We start from the raw sequence: 21,982 nt of genomic DNA on the forward strand, positions 1-21,982 counted from the left end.
AGTCATATATTGCCCTCATTTTCTGAAATTACAGATAATATCTGCCTTTTTTGCCGTTTTAGTCCCAATTAATGTTGCTTTGGATAAGGGAAGATATCCAAAATTATGCTAAGAGTCAGAATAAGTTTATAATGTAACAAAATATGTTGCTGATTATACAGAGTAGCACGTGATCAGTGTTCTTTAAACTGAATGCTTTTTCATTCATTAACTGTTTTTTTCATTGGGGTTTGCCTCAAGCCCAAGACTTTTTCAGTTGGGTCTTATAATAATTATTAGACAAGAATAAGATAAGAATTTAGAGTTCTTTTAATTATAATTTATTTACAGTACAGGCATCAGGAAAAAAAACTAAAAATCAGTCACTCGTCTGAAAGAGCCAATGGTGGCACCTGTGGCAGACCAGTCGCGATATCTCCTGTACTCTCCGGGCTTGAGAAAGTACTGCCTGCCACGGTAGTTGGGGTACTCGTAGAAGATCCAGTAGCCGTTCATCACATTGCAAGAGTAGACATGGCGGTGGTGGAAGCGGTCTGAGACACAGGGGCAGTCGTCCATAAACTCCATCATGTGACCGCCGAAGTCTGGTTTTTCATAAATCCTCAGTCTGTATGATCCTCTGTACTGTTGGAGAGGCGCAATGATGTTAATACCAGGATATCTCACTGATAAAATGGCACAGTATTTCAGAAACAAGTTTTCACTTTATTTATGTCAGTAAAACACTGCTTAGATTTGGTAATATACCTTCTACACACACAAATCATACTAGTGATTGAGTAGAGGGAATAATTTTTGAGCAACAGCGATATCTTTTACTCAATACGTAATGGGTAATATTATCTTCCATTAAGTCTATCTATATGTTCAGAAATGTCTGTGCACTCTATTGATCCTTTGTCTATGATTGCAGTGTCACGTGGTACGAAACAACTGAGATGCCCAGGTTCTTGCTTACCATCGGAATCATGCGACAGGATCTGACACAGTTGCTGAACCCCATCCAGCGCTGGTAGTCAGGATATTCGCCCCTCCGCATGAAGTACTGGTGCCCCATGTAGTTGGGGCGCTCATAGATCATGAAGCAGCCGCTCTCCACCCTGATGGAGTTGCAGCGGCTGAAGTAGGAGTGCAGGTCTGTGCAGTCATTGCTGCACTCATAGCTACGACCTTGAAAATTCCTGTCCTCGTAAAAAATAATCTGTTGAATGATAATTTCAGAACAATTTCAGAGTAAAGAATTAAAATGGTGGGGGGAAATGAAGAGCATTCAGTAAGCCAAAATCCAAGGTAGAAAACATTATGCACACGTATAACATACAGGTAGTAGTTAATTGAGCAAAACAACTACATAGAGGTGAACAAAAAAATCCTACCTTCCCCATGGTCTCTGTTGGAGAGATTCCACATGTTTTTGGAGGTTTTTATACCACCTCTTGACAAAAATAGCATTGTTATTCAAATACATACACAGGTATAAGTCAGGTTAGTGGCACATGTTTCCCCTTTTTGTTGGAGCACAATATTGGTTCAGAAATATGGATTTGTATTTGAAAAAAGCATAAATAATTACAAGTTTGGTGCTTTGACATGCTCAGGCAAAGGAAAAGACTAGTGTGGTATCCACACATCCAAAGTACAATAGATACAGAACACTATGGAACCTCTCTTTTGCGTTAAAAAATTTTTGCATAACAGTTATGGATGCTGTTCATTCCCTATTCTCATCTGCATGTTCAACCCACATGCAAAAGAGGAAAGCTTGAATGAAAACCCTTTTCCCACAATGCCTCTTAACATAGCCATGTGCATTTGCATACATCTATGTTAATTTATTTAGTAAATAGTATTTGTATGAGAATTGTACTACCCTAGCATAAATAAAATTATGTATTAAAAATAATAATGATTTTTAATTTGTAGATGTAAATATGTATTGTCACATAAAGTAAGTAAAATAATTAAAAACTCACACTGCGCATCAGGTACTGTGTCTGATGGAGCATGTGCTACTTTCACTGATTACTAATGTGATCTATGCTATAGTATTTAAAACAAAACTTTCGTTGCATTACAAAACTTTTGAGGATTGTAGCCCCTTATTTGTTAGAACTACATCTTTAGAATGTATCTGTTTTAAGGGAAACAAGCAAAACTGATCCACAAGATTAAACATTATCACACAAACTCCTACAATATAGCGAATATTAATATAATCAGGATTATGAGTGTAAACACTTTGTCTGATCAAGCAGTGGAGCTGGGAACACAGTTGTAGATTCAGATGCGTGGGCTTCATTAAAATGTTTCTCCAGAACAACATGGTTCATTTCCAATCCACCACAACATATTTGACAATGTCTTTGATGTATGAACATATAAGAGCTTACTGTTGTCTGTTTCATGCCAAAGCCAATGTGTTTTCAGTAGGGTTGTAAATGAACTTAGAGTTTAAGATAACTGAAGTTGAGGAGGAGAGACAACTCCAGTTTCTTCTAGCACCAAGGATTGCCAGCAATCAATACCAAAATCCTTTAATAATTTTTTTATTGCCATTTTGGATCTTTACTCAACCAGGTCAGAGTAAAGATGTCTTCTGAGCTGTTGTCAGTTCTAACATGACTTGCAGTACAACAGTGGTGTCTCATTTTGATAGACGTCAGTGTACCAGGTCCAGATTACACTGTGCATAGTAATTTTAAAATGTTTTAACATTTTCAGTTTGACTATAGTGTGCCCTTTGCTGGAAAGCAATCTTTAAGAGGTTTGGTGATTCATCCTGAGAAGAGTGACCAGCAAGAACCTGTAGTTTAGTCTTATTTTGAAAACAAAACAGTACCTGACCAGGAAGAGGAGGTACATTGTGCTGTTTTTCAGCATGTGGTTTTGACTGTCTGGAAGAGTTGGAGGAGTATTTGGTAAAATCATGTCATTGTTACCATAAACTATTAAGTCAGTATATATTGTGGGTGTGATTATTGTCTCTTTTTGTTACAGTTGTATGCTTAAATACTGTTTTGGTATTTATAAAATATTTTATTAAGCTCTTGAGCATAGAACTAAAGTTAAGTTATGTTACACACATGAAATTGCAGTGGTTACTGATTCAGATTAATTTGATTATGCAACTACAGACAATAAAGCATAACATTTAGTTATCTCTTGCTTGTTTCTCACAATAGGACTATATATGCACAGAATATCATCTTAAATACAAAAAAATTCATAGTCTGATACTTCTGACATTTTTCAAATGCTACTATTGTTTAGCTAGACGTTTTCTGTATTTTGTTAAATATTGAATGCTCTTTTGCAAAGAGGCATTCTAGCAAAGAATGACAGGGAAAATGCTCCCCTGGCCTTATGTTACTGATCACAGATCTGACTCCCCATTGGGAGAACACAGTAAAGATGTCCAGCAGACATGATATTGTCATAATTTATAGTAGAAACTGACTTGGAGCTACTACAGTGCACATCTCATCACAGGATTTGTGAGAGGAGTTACATATCTTTATATTTATAAGGAATTATTAGCCATTTGACAACAAAATAATCACTAGTTTCATTACACTTAAGACAACATTAATGCAACTGAGGCAGATGTCTTCTCTCTCACAAAAAAATGGACCCTGAGTGCCTCTTGCCATTGTAATCTAATGTGATTGTGAGGTAATTTAACTTGTGGTAGGCCTCTTTTTATAGAGGCCCATCAGAGGGCTTGCAGGGACGCTCACCATTGTTTGTTGAGTTCAATGCATTTTCCAGTCAGCGGTATTGTACACTCTCATGGTATGGACAGATTCAGCCACAATGCATTGAGCTAATCCGCACACGGGCACCAACTGGAAAACTCAGCAGATTTGTTTTGTGGACCAAAAAGCACCACATAAAGAAGAAACTGCACCCATGGAAGGCCACGCCTTCTCTCCCATAGTCCACCTGTTGTACAGTTTGATAATTACAACATCAGTTGGATCTCAGTGCTGTGGGGACTGGTCAACATAGAAAAAGGTAGCAGAGCAGACAGCTAAAGGGGCTGGCTATTTTTTTACAGTAATGAATAAGATCAGATGCTTTCCTGAGAGAAAATGAAAAACTACACGAAACCAAAAGGACCATAACTGAAAAAATCCTCTCCATCTAATTAGCACTTACTTTTAACTCAAAGGGTTTTACTTGTTGGCTGGAGGCTCTAATATAATTGGTGGTTAGATATTTTGATTGATACTGAGTCACTTTGTTATAGGCCTGGCATGAAAAAAATTCCAAAATACATGCATAATAAATATTTTTTTTCTAAATCAGATTAATGGAACATACTAACTACGCTACAGAGTAGATTCATCAGCTTTGTCTTCCCTTAACCTTTTCAAATGATAACCTTTTCAAAGATAATAATAGTTTAGATTGATTAAACTAACACTAAATCTTCAGCACTATTCAGTCACTGACTGAATCTCAACCCTACAACAGCCTTTATGGATTGTTTTCGATAAGCCACTGTATAGACAATAAAAGCACATACAAAGAGTTGTACTTTTTAGACGTCTGGGTTTATTGGGAACAGAGACACATTAAAAATGTTGCACTAGTTGAAGTCAGTGATGCGTCGCAGGGATCCGATCCTGGGACTCATGCTGCCCCAGTCGCTGAACCTCCGGTACTCTCCGGGTCTCAGGTAGTAATGCCTGCCCTTGTAGTTAGCCTGTTCGTACATGAGCCAGTGGCCGTCCATAACGTTGCAGGAGTTGAAGTCGGCCGTGTGGAAGCGGTCCATCACGTTGGGGCAGTCGTCCATCAGCTCCATCATCTGGCCACTCATGTCAGGGTTCTCATACAGCCTCATTCTGTAGGAGCCACGGTACTGCAAGGGATCCAACAAGCAGTTTAATGAGGACAGGTATAAAGCAGAGCACTGTCTGAAATTTAGTGGGTAACCGTTTTTTCCTGTTCAATGACTGCATTTGTTATTTCACACTAGATTTAGAATCACCTTAAAAGCAGTGGCCACAGGATTAGCATCAGATGTGAACTAGCATGAAATGAAAACTTTAAGATTGTAGTTATACAACAGACTTTGAAAATACCTAATCATTAATAGCTACCAGTATTTTTCATACTATTGCAATACAACAGCTATACAATTGCTATCCAACTATGAAAGTTAGGAAACATAAACTCTTCAATCAAGATCCTTCCACTAATCAGAAGCTGCCAATCCAAGTTAGAGCATATTTGCTCTAATTTATTACTTAATTAAAAAAACCTTTAGCAAGTAAAAACTGCTTTTAGGACAGCCATTCATAGTTCATGGGTGGATTTAAATTTTATCAAAATTCCAGGCCAGTGTTGTAATATGCGGATTGTAGAATGTTAGAGTTGTTAAAAAAAATAAGCTGCCCTGGAGCCACCTCTACAAATTACCAGAGGACAGAACGCAGTAACGGTCACTGTTTTCATAGCCCTCAAGCAAGCCATATTTTTCCAGTCATCTTAGAGCTTACCACAGGGATCATGTGGCATGACCTGATGGAGTCACTCATCCCCATCCAGCGATGGTAGTCGGGATACTCGCCCCTCCTCAGGAAGTACTGGCACCCCATGTAGTTGGGGCGCTCATAGATCATCCAGCAGCCGCTCTCCACCTTGCAGGAGTTGCAGCGGTTGAAGTAGGAGTGCAGGTCAGCGCAGTCGCTGCTACACTCATGAAACCGCCCCTGGAAGTTCCTATCCTCATAGAAGATGATCTGTAATTGAAGCACATGCGTTATAGTATTTCTATCCACATCATTACCTGAACAATAACATAATTACATGGTCCTTGGTGGTGAAAAATGGTCAATTTAAGATTCTGTTGTTAAAGGCTGGTTCAGTAATTGTGTATACAAGTGGTTGGCCTCCAGTCTTACCTTTCCCATCGTCATTATTGCGTCGGGCGGCTGGAAATTCGATCCTGTATCTCTCTCTGTCTATCTCTCTTTGTTAAGCTTTGTCCCTTTATATAAAAACAGCTGTGTGATTGCACAGCATAAAGTATTGTTATTCAAATCACTGCTTTCTAGCATTAGTGATCGGGATTTACATTAAAAAAAAAAATCTGGTTATGTATAGCTGCGCCTTAGTGTGTAACGAGTTATTGTTCTACCGCGGTTTTCACATGTTCATCACAATTCAGAGAGAAAGCTACTGTACACCAGACCTGGATTGTGCTTTCCATTGCATCAGCACAAACTTGAGTGACATCTGTCATAGCCATTCTGAAACAGATCCCAATTCACTTGGGCCTTGTTCTGTTACAGCCTGTACAACCAGCTGCTGTGACCAAGAACCCTTGGAAAAAAAAGTCTTCTCCTGTGTTGTTTTGTGGTTTATCTCAGTGACATGTTTTCTCACCAGGCCTCTGATACGCTGGCACTAAGCACTGTCCTGTTTAGAGCTTGGAAACCAGTTCAATCCATGGACCCATATGAAAATGATTTCAGAGACTGGCATATGTCACTCTTGTCTTAACAATTTTTTTTTTTTTTTTGGAATATTTAAAGAATTTTCAATAATGCGGCAAGAGAGATTAACTCATTTGATTGACCCACTGCTGCCTGTTAAATTGACCTGTCAAAAGGACTGTCACACTGTCTTTAACCATTGTGCATACAGTTTAGTATACAGTGTGGCTTCCTTTGTAAAAACCCAGAACTGCTGTGAATAGGATCTTCGTGGAAATTCAAAATGTTAGTCTAATCAAGCTGAATGTTGTAGCGTACACAATTATTTGTACATGAATTATTTGTATGTATTATGGTTTTATTGCTTAAGATGAATAAAGGAATTAAAAATGACTTCAAATGTCCTCAGTTGAATTTCATGTTATGTGATGTACGTGTTTTTTCACCTTTCCAGTTCACATTGATTGTTGTGTGCAGCCTGCATTTACTATCACAAATTGACTTCCTGACTTAAATTTAATTTTTCAACCTTCCCTGTTTCATGCTCTGTTGGCCAGTTGAAGTATTCATTCCAGGCTGAGGCCTACAATCCAAGACGTTGCAAGTTGCATCTAGGCTGTATCATTAGCCAACCGTTTTCAAACTTTGAGTGGTAGTTCTGCAGGAGTGTGGGATGTCCTCAGACAGGCCTCAGACCTAGAATATGCTGTCCAGTGATCCATGATGTGTCGGATGGAGCAGAACGGTGGCATAGTGGTAAGGAGCAGGACTTGCAAGCTAAACATTGCTGGTTTAACTGTGAAGTAGGGTGCAGTATCTTTGAGCAAAGTACTTTGCTTCAGCCAATATCCGGCTGTATAAATGGGTGATTTGACAGCTATACAAGTTACTCTGGAAAAGGGTGTCTGCTAAACAAATAATTACACATACGTATACAATAATTACATTATTAAGCAAATATTGTAAAGAAACTTACATTTGTTGCAACTGTCAAAATCAAAGTCATCAATCAATAGCAGTGCTCTATGGCTAACAGTGTTTTTGTGAAGCCATCCTCATATGCCTCTTCCATCTCTCACCCCTGCAATCTGGGTTTTTAGAGCTAACCATGGGAATTGTGCATCAGGAGTGAGTGCCGTCCCCACGGCTTGGGAAGTACTGGTACCCCATGTTGTTGCCCGCATTAATGGGCCGCGCAGCAGCTGCGCTTCCTACTGCAGGAGTTCCACTGACTGAAGTGGAGACTGAGCTCCGAGTGCCCGTTCCTGCACTCACAGTATTGACTACCAGAGTCCGGTCGTCACAGAAGGCCATCTGCAGCCAAATACACCACTTAGCTTTGCAATTATGCAGAAGATGATCTACAGCAGAGAAAAAAATATAGGGCATTAAAGAGAGGTCCTGACTCATATTTGGTTTAACTTCTGTGGCACTTATTATGAGGTGTATAGTGATGGTGTGGTGTAAAATGTTTACTGTGTCTCACCTAGGTGAATGCTACACACTAGTGGTGACTGACGTGAGTTACCCTTCTTACTAAAAAAACAAAGGATTATGGATTATGGATCCTCAAAAAGTGCCATAATAAAACAAGTCATTATTATGTTTTTCATGACAATTACAATTTAATAAGCATGCACAGTTGTAACAATAATTTATGATTGAGTGACTAAAAAAATTCCATATATGTCTACTACTTTGAAGTGTTATTCTGTCATAGCATACCAAGGAGTCCCAGAAATTTAACTTAGTTGTATAATTTGAAACAAGTAGAATTTTGGTTTAGTGGAGTTTCGTTTTCCGATTGTGTTTGGTATTCATAGCTGACATGACATGCAACATGCATGTTCTAAATCCCAGGAATTCTTCCCCCCAGTGTAATGTTATCCTTCAGAGATTTCAGTTTGGTGCAAAAGCCATTGTCATGTTCATCTTTTTGGATCTGTGCCATAGTTACACAGGAGCATTCATCATGCTCATATCATCAACATCACCATCTTATTGAGATTACATTTGCTTGAGTTTCACTGTAACATCTAGGGAACTTTAATGTGATCTTGTGAGAAAACGTACTCCTCAGCTTTTTTAAACTGAAAGGAACCCCAAGATAGGTCTCATTGCAATAGCTGATAGAGATAGTATGTCACATTAATTTGGCATCAAAATTTGAAATATATTTAGGGCCAGGTCTTGATCTCTGTGAAGAAATTTCATGTTTGCGCCTAAGTGGTAGATGAGATTTTGGTCTTAAATTTTGTCCTTAGTAACTAAGTTGTTTTTTGGCTACCTATGCCCACCATGGTTTCTCACTTGTGAAATCTCATACCTCTGTATGGAGGTTTGGAGGTAATGAAGGTGTAATACATGGCACATAAGTATAACTGCAATGACTTATATATGAATTTCTGATAATTTCAGATGAGGTAGGCATAGTTTTAGTTTTTTGTCTTTGATCACAAGAACATTGCTGGTTTCTTGCAGCACAAGAACAATAATATTGACTTAACATCTAGTCTCTAGAGCAGCCTGTTTTTTTTTTGATTTTCTGCCATCCTCGATAGATGCAGGTTTCAAAGGTGTTGCACTCCGTTACATGGACTTAGGTACGTTAAGCATAAATATCTGGGGCAAACATACCATTTCCCAATTCGGAGGAAAAGGCATTTTATTTCGCTGGCTCCTTTGTTTGCCTTCTCCCAAATGCACCAAAAACACTGACTCTACTCACCAACAAAGATACCAGCAGGACGGGCACCAAGGGCACCAGCAGGACGGAGTCCATCAGCCAAAGGACCTGAGGGCTGGGGGCTGATGGGACTTGTAGGGTGGGGAGAATGCAGACAAATGGGGCTGACCAACATGGGAGGTGACTGCGGGGGAGTTTCTGATGGTTCCTTGTTAATTTTTTATAATTGGGTTGTATTGTGTTGTAAAGAGCAAAAATGCCAATGAAACATTTTAGATGTGGTAGGGTGATGTCAGTCTGCCAGTATCTATTGGGTTATGGCTTTTGTTGAGTTGATTTATTTATTGTATTCTGCTTAGTTTAGTCCAAGATGGCTGATTTCCTTTATAGGAGCAACATTCAGTCAGTAGGGGACAGGCTGGGCGAAGAGTGCAGTGGGATTGAGAGCAGCAGTTTAATTGATGTGTTCTCAATTCTCTATACGACTAGGCTATATCACTCCCAATTGAAATTTTGCCCTGTGAAAAAACAAAAAAAACAAGGCTAGGGTTGAAGGTTGAACAATGCACAAGCCTCATTGAAGGTTGGGGCCCATGAATTGTTTTAGCTCAAAATTTAATTACAGACTAATAGGCTTTGATAAAAGAATGCACATCCTCACAGATGACAGGCATTATACTCTAAAACACGTGGTGTTCTTTTCCATTACTTACCCATTTTTCAGTAGTCTTCTGTAACAAGACAGAAAAATGAACAAGCCTCAATTTCCAACACAAAGGACACACACCACATAATCACTGGGACCTGAAATTACTTCATCAGAGATGCTTGTCAGTGAATGACTTTTTGTCTTGCTCTCTCTCAGCGGTGTTAAAGAATAATAAACAAAAATGGAAGACATTGACCAATCAAATTTGTCTTTCATTTAGTATTGTGTTGCTGCAGCTTCTACTGTATATTCATGTGCCTGTTGCTGGTTGATCTGTGCCTGTCCTGCTCGGCCCTGCAAATTCATTCCATTCACAAAAATGAAATTTCAATATGGTATTATGATAAGAGAAACCTAATTTATGGGACCTTGACAGTTGCTGGAGATACTGTGCAATGAAGCCATTTGAGATTTCATGTGTTCATGTGTCACCACAGGTTTACCTGTTCAGTACGAGAAGCAATGATAATGTTTTAGAGAAATGGTTTTTTTAATGTTTCATGTCTAAAATCAACAAATGCATAAAATGTTTATTTTTCCCCACATTTATTATGAGCCGTTGTATTTTTTTAACTCTCTTTTAGCAATGGTTTTGGAAATCCGTGCAAAGCAAAAGCCACACCACAGAGGAATTTGCCTGTAGTTCTTCAAGCTTTAAAGGAGAGTCCCCCAATGGACAGGTGTGCAGAAATTCCCAGCAGAGTTAAAAGCAGGCCTCAGGAGAAGAACACACTGTTTAGTAATCCATGATGCGTCGGATGGACCCCACTCTGGCACTCATGCCACCCCAGTCGCTGAACCTCCTGTACTCTCCGGCCCTCAGGTAATACTGCCGGCCCATGTAGTTGGGCTGATCATAGAACAGCCAGTTTCCCTCCATCACGTTGCAGGAGTGGATGTCCGAGAAGTGGAAGCGGTCCATCATGTTGGGGCAGTCGTTGGTCAACTCCATCATCTGGCCTCCGAACTCCATCCTCTCGTAAATGCGCATCCTGTGAGACCCGTGCATCTGTCATGGAAGACAAGGGGGTTAAAATCATTTTGGAAAAGATTTCCCACATGCCATAACACTGGCTTGTGATTTGATTAGTTAGGCTTGCTACTACATTTGTTTTGAAGCAGCTAGGCTGCAATGCTACCCGGCGTCCTCAGAACAGCAGAGTGCAGCAGCACAATGCACAGACTGCATCTTACCATGGGGATCATGCGGCAGGAACGAATGCAGTCGCTCATCCCCATCCAGCGATGGTAGTCGGGATACTCGCCCCTCCTCAGGAAGTACTGGTACCCCATGTAGTTGGGGCGCTCATACACCATCCAGCAGCCGCTCTCCACCTTGCAGGAGTTGCAGCGGCTGAAGTAGGAGTGCAGGTCGGAGCAGTCGTTCATGCACTCATAGTGGCGTCCGCCAAAGTTCCTGTCCTCGTAGAAGATGATCTGAAACCCAAATAAACAGACTTGTTGTTTGTGCGTGGGTGTTCACTGTTGTTTGTGTGTGGATGTCCTGGCCAAATTCCCAGACTGGCTGTATCGAGCCAGCCATCTAATCCTTGCCAAGCAATGGTCTGGTGCAAAATGGCGACAATTCATCACCTAGGTAACTACCACACACTAGTGGTAGCTGAGGTGAGTTTCCCCTCTTATTAAAAAGGCCATTTAAAAGTGCCATAAAAGACTAGTGTCATATTATTATTATTATTATTATTATTGTTGTTGTTACATAACAGATATGTGTAAAGTAGAATACTCATATTTTGGTGTTCTGTTCAGAACAATATACTGATGCAAATTTAAGATGAGGTTGTACATGAATATTTCAAAGCAAATATAATGTATAAATAATAACCATTTATTTTCTGTTACTTCATCACACATAAGCACACATTTATATTTGACTTATTTATTTAGTATGGCCTTACCTTGCCCATTTTGGCTTGCTTGGATCAGTTGGATGTGCCTCGTTGCTATCCCTTTGCTCAGCTGGTTGAAAACTCCACATGTGGTATATATAGTCCACATGAACTGCAGACTGTGCATGCCGCATTCATATTCTAATTCATTGGAATCCTTTACACTTGCACCATTGTGCAATCCAAAAAAAGAGATAATTATGTTTAAAGTTCCAAAAAAAGAAGAAAGAGAATTGTTCTGGGCTCTTTGTCTCTAAGAACCGTGGCCCAGATAATGGAGAAGCTTTGTTTTCTCACCAGAAACACAAAGCCTTTGGCACGCAGGCGCTTTTTCACTACAATGACTGAGGACTGCAAGATTCCCAGCGATATGTACCTTTTTGTCCACATTTCTGTTAGTTTAATCTACCTCTTTATGCCTGCATTTTATCACGTCTTCTTGTTTATTGGAGTAACTCACACCAATGGGCTGTTTATCTGCTGTTTATGCTTGTCATGTCTTGTTTTTGTCGTTTGACTGCTTCTGTGATTATATTTTATTATTAAGCACTGAGGCTCAAGTGGTATCATAGGGGGCCACTCAAGCAATTAATATTTGAGTACCTCACACATATTAACTGTCCATTTTAAGTAGGCCATTTTTTATTATTTTCCTTTTCCTTTATGATATTATTTTGCTGAAGATGTTTTGTTTGTTTTGCTCACATGATTTTTCTCCAAAAATGTATGAGAAAATCCTTTCAGCAAATATTGATTTAGTTTGTTCTTAAAGTTCATTGAAAACATCTATCTTACAAATAGTGTAGAAGCTTATCATAGCAGTAAACCTGTCAAACCATGCTGTTCCCTTGCTATTCAAAACAGTATAAATCAAGAGCATTTCTGATTTGTTGATGATGGCAACATACTGGCCAATATGGCCCTATTCTTAATTAAAGTGGTAATTAAAGTGATGCATAAAAAGATTTTCACAGTGTTTCTGGTAAAAATCAAAAGCCTGGCCATTCCCAGTCTTAAGCAGGGAGAATGATAGGACAATAATGCTTCTGATGGTGCTGCTGATTGTAGATTCCCACGTATTATTTGAAATGTCACTGCCTGGAAATGATTAGGTTTGTATTGCTGTTTATTGTAGTTCAAGACTAAAAACAGTACATTTGAAGAAATCAATTAACAAAAACTTTATTTGAAATACCAAAGCCATGGATTGTGGAGATGTAGCTGTTTTAGTGCTTCATTTCATCATTCAGAAGTTTTAGTGTATCAACTCTGGAGCCAAAACAGTTCCCTTTTAAGCTTTTTTTGTCAATATCTCCACCTTTTCTGTGAGTGTTTCTCTTCTATAACATTGCAAGCATTGGCTGCTGATTGCTGTAATTTTGTTGTAGGATTGAGCTTTTGCAAAATCAAAGCCGACATTCTGTCGTTCTGCCATACAGAAAACCGCATTGACTTGTCAGGATATAAATAAGATGTATGGAATTACAATTCATAAATGACTTTGTGTCCTTTTTCTGTATGCAAATGTGAAAAGGTGATGCTTTTGTGTGGTCTTATACTATTCAAGCCTTCCACACTAAAGTCAACGAGCAGGAGGTGGAGGTTATGTCTGACTATGGGAAACTATGGATGATTTTTGACTATGATGCTCCATTTGTTCACTGTGATATTTTTATTTTTGCAGCATTGCTAAAGAACACAGTAGAGAATGACTGGCAATTTGGCATCATTTTGTTAATATGTACCTTTAACCACAGTTGCCAGATCTAATGCATTCATGGTGACACTTGTGCTTCCTGGAAACCTGTTGTTATGGTCTCAATGCTTCAGTGGCATGTGATCGTGTGAGAGCTGGCAACCCTGCTTTTAGTTGGTCTTCCATGTCAGCTTTTTTCCACACCTGTTGTATGGTAGGTTTAGAACAGCCCCTTTCAATTAATTGATCAGCTAAGTCATTGGCATGTGTGGAAATTAGTTAGGTGTATATTCTATGCATATAAAGACATTGACCTTTGGATTTTAAGCTTTTATTTTAAGATTTAGGGTGTTGATTGTTTTCCATGAGGAGCATATTTCTGTTAGCTCGATTTCTGTAAGGTAATGTATTTTTTCCTTAATGAATTTGTTGTTCTGAATTTAAGATTTGTTTTAAATATTATGGTCCTTTCTTGTGATAGCTAAGACAGTTTCACAAAAGCTTCTGCAATAATACTTTGTGTGAATTTGAAGTTTGTGAGTTTACCACACACAGGTTTAACAATTCTAAGTACTAGGTAGCTATGCACAAAGTACACTGAAAAAGGTACAGGATAATTACACAGGTATGATGGCCATTTAATCTAATTCTAAAGTGAGACTGTATAAACAGTGAAACAGTATGTTAATTTTGACAGTCATCAATGTAGGTGTATCTCAATTGCCCCACTACAATATATTTCTCTTTATCTATTTTTAAATTACTGGATGTTTTTTTATATGCCTTTATGTCTGTATACTTCAAGTCCATGTTTCAGCGAGTTTTTCACCACACATTATTACATAGCAACTCATTACATAGCAACTGCTATAAGCTAGAATTTTGCAGAGCATTTGGTAATGTGAGAGATATATATAAGAGATATAAGAGATTCAGTATTATGACATTCTTGTATATGTGTCCATCTATATCATAAGCTGTATCATCATAGCAGCATATAGTTAGCAGCAGGAATAAAGAATAGAGCCTCATTACAGGATGGTCATATGGTTGCCATGTTCTGCTGGTAACATGTTCACTTGTTGTCTTTTACAATAAGCTATATATTCACAGAGTGACCTAAGTTTTACACCTGCTTTTCTAATATAACCAAAGATGGATTTCTACAGAAATTAAACCCAGAGAGTTGGTTTATTCGGATGAACAGTGCCAAGCATTTCTCTGTGTCTGTGTAAGCCCTCAAAGCTGATCTGCAGTCAAGCACATTACCTGAGTTTTAAAGTATGTATTGATATCTTTACAGAGTAAATTGATTTTCAGCTAAAATACTGTACCCACAATACATTAGATGATGACATTATGTTACAGATTTGATTATTGTCATTGTCATTATTGTCACATTTTCTGTAGGATACAACCCTTGTTGGCTTTTAATTAAGTTTGACTGCAAGTGGGTGGTTTCTCCATATGTTTCACATATGATGAGGATGAGAGGGAAACTGCCGTCGATCTTACCAGGAGTTATCTGTGATGGGTCTGGAAGATGGATGGACCCCCAGTGTTAGGATGGTGATTGTCAGCTTCATTGCAGAGAGACTCTTGTTCTAATATTACCCTTATAGTGGAACTGCAGAAGGGACTTACAGGTGCTGAATATGTTTACTGTTTCAGACATGCATGAAGACAGGCTGGTTTTCCAGATCACAAGTCAGCTTGTTACTTAAGGTGTGTGAAGAAAAATCTCATTGGTCTGCTACACTGAGTACCTTGGGGAGCAACTCAGTATGGAGCAATGTATGGTAAAGTAGCTAAGTGGTAGATATGTAATATGTAAATAAAACTAAACACCTGCCCTTGGGTTCATTTTCACATTAACCTGCATCAGGTGCCTTTAAGAAAGTTTCCAAACAACATTTTCATTAGAATGTTTTGTATAATGTTTTATATAAAGACTTCAGTCAAAAGCACTTGGAACATTACTGTGCTTTGTATTGCTGCTGAAATGTTTGAAGTATAAATTATCTTTATAATTCATAATTCTTTCAAATATTTGGTAGGTTAATATAATGGAAATTGTTTATTTTTAATATGAAATTAAGGGTTGAGATAACATTTTCCTTCCATTTTCATTTCCTTGGATTTCCACCTTATTTTCCCACTGATTTCTTATAGTACATACCTATGTACCACCCCAGACATTTTTCTCTTTAAGAGTTTGTTTTCACCCTGTGGAGCTTATCTCTTTACAATGTAATTTTTTTCATTATCGATTACCTTATTATACCAAGTGTCACAAACTTTAAACAGTGCAAGCAGAAATGAAGAATTTCAATCATGTGGTTTAGCAACAAGACAGAGGCTGACTGATAAAAAGTCTGTGCATGGAGCCCCTTGCAAGATGTTGGACATCCAGTAAATAAAATGAGAGCCTGGAGCAAGAATCGAGAAGAGAATGAGAGAGAGAATCCTGTCTAGCCAATGTGAATTCCTGCATCACTTTATTCAGTACTCTGAGTAAAGTAAGAATGTCAGGCAGCCTGTGCCAAAGTCCCCTTCCCCCACCACCATCAAACAGAGTCACCTCTAAGTGCAGAGAGCAAGAAGAGAACCAAAAATACTTGAGGACTGACACTGACATTTTATTCAGCGTGTGAAAGAGGGCACATAGCAGGCATTTCACCAGGACGTTTCTTTCCTTCATTAGAGATCCATGATGCGCCTGATAGATCCGATCCTGGGACTCATGCTGCCCCAGTCGCTGAACCTCCGGTACTCTCCGGGTCTCAGATAGTAATGCCTGCCCTTGTAGTTAGTCTGTTCGTACATGAGCCAGTGGCCGTCCATCACGTTGCAGGAGTGGAAGTCAGACATGCGGAAGCGGTCTGTCATGTTGGGGCAGTCGTCCATCAGCTCCATCATCCGGCCGCCCATGTCAGAGCGCTCGTACAGTCTCATTCTGTAGGAGCCACGGTGCTGCGAGAGAAGGACTACATTATTCCATGCGTTCCAGAATCCAGAGAACGCTGGACACTCTGCATAGTGAGAGATGCCATCTGTTCTAGTTGTGTAGGCCAAACATGTGTTGGTGAACAGTGACACATAGTGGTCATTGAAAAATCTGTGCCTGTTCTCAAACGATTTATACCAGCTTTAAATATAGGTTATAAGTGGATTGTAGCTGATTGGAATTTTAGGAGGTTGTGTAATAATTACACACACTGAATATGTGCACATACTATGAAATGAAGCAAGGGCTGCTGGCAGTAAACTGTACAAAAGACATTTACCAAAGTTCCTTTTAAACTTTCTGGAATAAGTCAGTTTTTGAAGATAAAAACCTCAGGAAAAGTGTTCATTTGAAAGTACAAAGTGCACTGCAATCCTTGGTACATCCAATCAAACAAATTCCAGAGTTTTGCTTAGTTATAGAACATTCCACATTACTCTTAAATGCACTGTCATGTGTAGTACAGGTAGAAACATCCACAAATTGCTCATACCATGGGGATCATGCGGCATGACCTGATGGAGTCACTCATCCCCATCCAGCGATGGTAGTCAGGATACTCGCCCCTCCTCAGGAAGTACTGGTACCCCATGTAGTTGGGGCGCTCATAGATCATCCAGCAGCCGCTCTCCACCCTGCAGGAATTGCAGCGGCTGAAGTAGGAGTGCAGGTCAGCACAGTCGTTCATGCACTCATAGTGGCGACCGCCGAAGTTCCTGTCCTCGTAGAAGATGATCTGAGGATCGGACAGAAAAAACCAGCTGGTTTTCATCAAGAGACTCGCAAAATAAACATGGCAGGCTGTTGATCCATAAAGAACTGGAGGACCACACAGCTGCATGTTAAGTGAATATATATTTGTGTAGATAGGTATGGAAGGGTACAGGTGCTAAAATTCCTACCTTGCCCATGTTGGCTGTTGGTTGAGCCTCTTGCTGTGCAACAGCTGGCAGATTGGGTCCTCCATATATACAATTCAGTGGGCGAAAGGTGCTACTACAGGTTTTGTCATTCAAATTAGCATGAACTGCAGTCAGCAGAAACTTTACAGGTGTGTATCTTGCAACTGTGACTTTTTTGAACATCCACGGCGATAGTCACTGTTACTGTTATCACTTTTGCTGTTTCCAGCAAAAGCAGGAGCAGTCAAAACCATTGAACAGCTCATTTATTCCTTCAGTTATGGATTATGGACTGGCAAATGTTATATTTTCTCCTCTGTAATATCTGTAATATCCTCTGTAATATTATTATGGTTACACGACCAAATTAATTGACTCAGTACTAACAAATTTATTCTCAAACTTATTATCATCATAGTAAATGGAGCTAACATACATTCCATTAAATAAATCATATTAAATAATATTTCACTGAATAGTCAAAATTGCAGAATCTTTTTGCAATGCAATTTTTTTTTTTTTTTTTCAGTTAACTTTTGGATCCTATTTAGCCCGATACAATTCCATTTTGTCACCTCATTGTATTTTCAATTGCACTTATATCATGTTTGACTCCCTGGGAGGGGGCTTGAAAGGTTTAACTTGGAAACTGTGGAAACTGTGCTAAGAAAACAGAAATAATATCCTTCTGTCAAACTGTGTTTGTACACCAATCATTTAAAAACCTGTGTGCTTGCTTAAATGGTTAGGATTAGGAATATTGTCAGTTGCCCTGAATATACTTATGTACACACAATGAGACTAAAAGCAATCCCTGTATCCTGCAAAAGGCCTCTGCAATATAAGAAGTGACCTGAAGTGCTTCATGTGTTACCAATTGCTTTGTATAAGCATATATGGATGTCATGAATTGATTTCAGTATTGACAAAGATGAGTGACCCAGGGAGTTCCTGTCATATAGGAGAGGTTGATGGACTTTAATTGCTGTTCATCACCAGGGCCTGTGTGTCTGTTCCATACAGTGTGCTGCTATTCACACAATGGCCTTTGTCGCCTGGCATGCAAGGCCTTTGTGCATGATCCTTTTTTGATTGGGAACTTTGCCAACATGGCATGTTTTCAGTGTGTCCTTGTCTGTATATCTGTGGTACAGTTGGGTCAACACGCAAGGCCATCGGACACTGGGGACACCACCTGTCATCCAGGTGACCATGGCAACACAGTCACAAATGCTCCACCCCGCTCACATGTTAGTGTGGTCAAGCCAGGAGACGGGATTTATTGACAGACCTCAAAAGATTACATTTTCCAGAAGTCACAGAACCACTTTTATACTCCCTGTAGGAACAGAGACATTTTGCTGTTTTGCAAACCTATTTATTTGGACTGTACCTACATTAATCAGTATTTTATATTGTTTTTTGACTATATTTTAATGGTCAGTCCCTTCCTTCTAAATTCTCTTTCATCCAGCTAGTCTGTCACACTAACTGCTTTACAGATGTGATCTTCTACAGATTTGAAGAATGATTGTATAATTCATTCAATATAGCTGAAAGCTCACATACTTGTGTAATTATGCAAGTATGTCAACAGTGTGTTAATGAGAGAAAACTGTGCACATACATATAAAGCATGTGTATACGGGCAAGGGATTTATATGTGGCTGCAAACATGATGTATGCCAAACACGCAAGTGTTTTATTTATGTGTGTAAAATCCAATTGTGAATACATTGTCTGCTTGAATATTATCCCGGATGATGCCTCATAGTTTTGTCGGTAATGATTTTCTGTTTAGCTCAATTAAGTTTAAGTGAACCTGTAAGATTATACGCTGTTTCCATGATGGTTTCATCATTTATCTCTGAGTGCAATTCACTGATGGGGTTGCATGTCATCTCAGCTGCTTTAAACAACATGTGCGCAACCTAGTGGCTGACCCTGTTTTTTGACTCCCCTCTGCCTATTAAAATTATCTTTTGAAGGAATTTAGTGATAAGTGAATCAGTTTCAAAGTAAAACTTCAGTATTGAAAACCATTCTATCTGTATGTGCGGGGAAGCAACCACAGTGTCTTTTTTATGGCTCTAAGATTCACAGGTGTTTATCACTATTTCAGAGACTGATTAGGGTGAGAGGGCATGAGGATATTTTTCTATATCTTAAACATCAGACATTCATTGCTTAAGTAGCCAGAGTGTTATATACTTTTGCAGTTTCTATTTTTGCAGTTTCTACTGGTTCTATAGTGACAAAGCACCCATAGAAAACTACAAAGCAATGACAAAAAAAAAAAAAATTTGATTCATCCTAATAATGAGAAATCAAGATCCTGAAAGACTGTGACTCATGAATGTTCCTCACAAGCATACAAATAACTCACTCACATCGCAAACAGCCAAGTGCGCTATTGAATACGACGGAATGTAATGCAGTACTTTTCATTTGAAAACTCTGTCTTTGACAAAGTGGACCTTTCCCGAGAGCAATAAAGCACTACCAGAAGAGCCCACAACCTGCCCCAGACCCTTTGACCCCGTAAAGAATGAAATACTCCAAAAAACCCGCTTTATTTGGCATCTCCTTTTATTGACGAGCCAGTGCTTACAGCAGCGGGAGGCGGCGGCCAACGCTGGGGGAGAGGCCGCCTTAAAAATCGGTGATCCTGCGGAAGGAGCCAGTGGTGGCACAAGTGGCACCCCAGTCGGTGAACTTCCTGTACTCGCCGGGCCTCATGAAGTACTGGCGGCCCCTGTAGCTGGGGTGCTCGTAGAAGGTCCAGTAGCCGTCCATCACGTTGCAGGAGTAGATGTCCCGGCTGCGGAAGCGGTCCTGGACGGACTCGCAGTCGTCAGTGAACTCCATCATCTGGCCCTGGAAGTCGGGCCGGTCATAGATGCGCACGCGATAGGGTCCGCTGCTGGTCTGCAAGGACACAAACCGGATAACGGACCGGGGTGTGCTGGGAAACGGCGCCCCCTGCTTGGCGCTCGTGGCACATGAAGCCTATTAGGAATTAGGGTGTTCGTGCTCATGGAGTTTAGAAGAGAGCTGTTTTTCTTAAACACAAACTGCAGGACAAGGGAATGCTTCCACTGCTGTTTTACAGTGTTTAATTCTCTCATGGGGTGGGGGGCGGGGGTGCAGAGCTGCAGTTCCATATCTAGCCTACAGGGGTCTCAATCATGATCAGAAATGAGTTGACCTCTGGTTATCGTTGCTTTGCATTTATCCCTCCACTGCCACCACACAACTCCAGCCACACACTGAGTACTTCCTCCTTTAATTGCTGTGATAACAATACAATCACAGCACAGGTATACAGCTATATACTAATTATTCCAGCTATTCAAGCACATTCTAAATGTAACTTATTCTACATTTCAAATGTGAGCTAACTTTCCAGTTTTGTACAATGCATGCTGTGTAGCTATTTGTGTATAACAGCAGTATAAGCACAACTGCTCTGAGAACTCCAAATGCACATTTAAAGGTAGGCAGCAATTACATGCATGTAATATAATGCATATAACACCATTTCTCCATTTCCACACTGTAATTATTTTTGTCTCTTCAGTCTCAATTAAAGCAAATGTACAGAGGGAAACCAAAACTGTACACTCTAAAGTCCATCCATAAAAAAAACACCCTGTTGTTTGTTGCAAAGGAGGAGCACAGATGAAATTTAATCTTTGATTTGTGAGCGTCTAGATGACACAGACACGATGTGCCTCCAAGACCATTTGCCAATTAGATGGTGCAGACAGCATAGACATGGAAATAGCATAGGACGGTCACATGACCACCAGACAGGCTACTCACATAGGAGAAGGTACGGCAGGAACGGATGGAGTCGTTGAAGCCCATCCAGCGCTGGTACTCGGGGTACTCGCCCCGGGTCAGCACGTACTGGTACCCCATGTAGTTGGGGCGCTCGTACAGGACCCAGCAGCCGCTCTCCACCCTGATGGAGTTGCAGCGGCTGAAGTGGGGGTGCATGTCGGGGCAGTCGGTGTTGCACTCATAGGAGCGCCCCTGGAAGTTCCTGTCCTCGTAAAAGATGATCTGTAGGCCACGGTCAAGGCAGCGGTCAGTCAGTTGGCACAAAGATCAAATTTGAAAGCAGTGTGTTTACAGAAATCTGCCTGCTTTTCTGTGTTCCGTAAAACACAAATCAGAAACTCTCCTGAACTGCAACGCAAAAAAAAAGGTCAGATGAAGAAGATTATTCGATCTTCACCCTGACCATAACAATGTTTGGATCTAAGTTCGGTGCATACTGCAGCCTAAAATGTCTTTACTTCCACCTGTAATTTCAACTTTTTTCTATCACTGTGTTGTACTATAACAAGAAGGGCTGCCCTGACGTTTGCACTTTGATCATGAAGTATCTTCTACTGATGTTTGCCCATGAATTATAAGCTCTGCCTTTTCCTGCAGCCCTGACATTGAGTCCTTGTACATAACATCCAAGACATAGTCCTCAGTGACACTGTGGCACTGCCTGCTTGTCAAAGCCACATGCCCTTACAATCAACGTAGTGCGCCCTTGCCTGCCCATAGAGCCCAGGTCTCATCTCACCCTGTCTTACCTTACTCATTTTGTCCCAGGCACTGGTGCTC

The 21,982-nt window shown here is 39.9% G+C and overlaps 5 protein-coding genes across 8 annotated transcripts; all 5 read right to left on the bottom strand.

Moving 5' to 3' along the window:
* Nucleotides 1-351: 351 nt before the first annotated feature.
* LOC118788824 (gamma-crystallin M2-like) lies at nt 352-1,397 on the bottom strand. 2 transcript variants are annotated; one of them, XM_036544932.1, is made up of 3 exons: nt 1,377-1,397; nt 959-1,201; nt 352-624 (listed from the first exon to the last, which is right to left on the bottom strand). In XM_036544932.1, the coding sequence occupies exons 1-3, from the start codon at nt 1,383-1,385 to the stop codon at nt 352-354; spliced, it is 525 nt and encodes a 174-aa protein (XP_036400825.1). In that variant the 5' UTR covers nt 1,386-1,397. The 2 variants fall into 2 exon arrangements, with proteins under 2 accessions (XP_036400825.1, XP_036400824.1); XM_036544931.1 differs by having other exon boundaries at nt 352-617; nt 955-1,201; nt 1,377-1,385.
* A 3,194-nt stretch (nt 1,398-4,591) lies between these two features.
* Nucleotides 4,592-5,927, bottom strand: LOC118789029 (gamma-crystallin M2-like). Of its 3 annotated transcripts, none has more exons than XM_036545311.1 (3): nt 5,913-5,927; nt 5,508-5,750; nt 4,592-4,867 (listed from the first exon to the last, which is right to left on the bottom strand). In XM_036545311.1, exons 1-3 carry the CDS (start codon nt 5,925-5,927, stop codon nt 4,592-4,594), a joined length of 534 nt encoding a protein of 177 aa, XP_036401204.1. The 3 variants fall into 3 exon arrangements, with proteins under 3 accessions (XP_036401204.1, XP_036401205.1, XP_036401203.1); XM_036545312.1 differs by having other exon boundaries at nt 5,511-5,750; nt 5,913-5,921; XM_036545310.1 differs by having other exon boundaries at nt 5,901-5,921.
* Nucleotides 5,928-10,450: 4,523 nt separating this feature from the next.
* LOC118789028 (gamma-crystallin S-1-like) lies at nt 10,451-11,769 on the bottom strand. Its single transcript, XM_036545308.1, has 3 exons — nt 11,761-11,769; nt 11,036-11,278; nt 10,451-10,850 (listed from the first exon to the last, which is right to left on the bottom strand). The coding sequence occupies exons 1-3, from the start codon at nt 11,767-11,769 to the stop codon at nt 10,578-10,580; spliced, it is 525 nt and encodes a 174-aa protein (XP_036401201.1). The 3' UTR covers nt 10,451-10,577.
* Nucleotides 11,770-16,147: 4,378 nt separating this feature from the next.
* LOC118788821 (gamma-crystallin M2-like) lies at nt 16,148-17,365 on the bottom strand. The gene is made up of 3 exons (XM_036544929.1): nt 17,357-17,365; nt 16,948-17,190; nt 16,148-16,420 (listed from the first exon to the last, which is right to left on the bottom strand). The coding sequence occupies exons 1-3, from the start codon at nt 17,363-17,365 to the stop codon at nt 16,148-16,150; spliced, it is 525 nt and encodes a 174-aa protein (XP_036400822.1).
* A 2,643-nt stretch (nt 17,366-20,008) lies between these two features.
* LOC118788890 (gamma-crystallin M2-like) lies at nt 20,009-21,960 on the bottom strand. Its single transcript, XM_036545081.1, has 3 exons — nt 21,952-21,960; nt 21,182-21,424; nt 20,009-20,284 (listed from the first exon to the last, which is right to left on the bottom strand). The coding sequence occupies exons 1-3, from the start codon at nt 21,958-21,960 to the stop codon at nt 20,009-20,011; spliced, it is 528 nt and encodes a 175-aa protein (XP_036400974.1).
* Between the last annotated feature and the right edge of the window lie 22 nt (nt 21,961-21,982).

The sequence above is a fragment of the Megalops cyprinoides genome, chromosome 14 (genome assembly GCF_013368585.1).
Source record: "Megalops cyprinoides isolate fMegCyp1 chromosome 14, fMegCyp1.pri, whole genome shotgun sequence".
Taxonomy (NCBI): Eukaryota; Metazoa; Chordata; class Actinopteri; order Elopiformes; family Megalopidae; genus Megalops; species Megalops cyprinoides.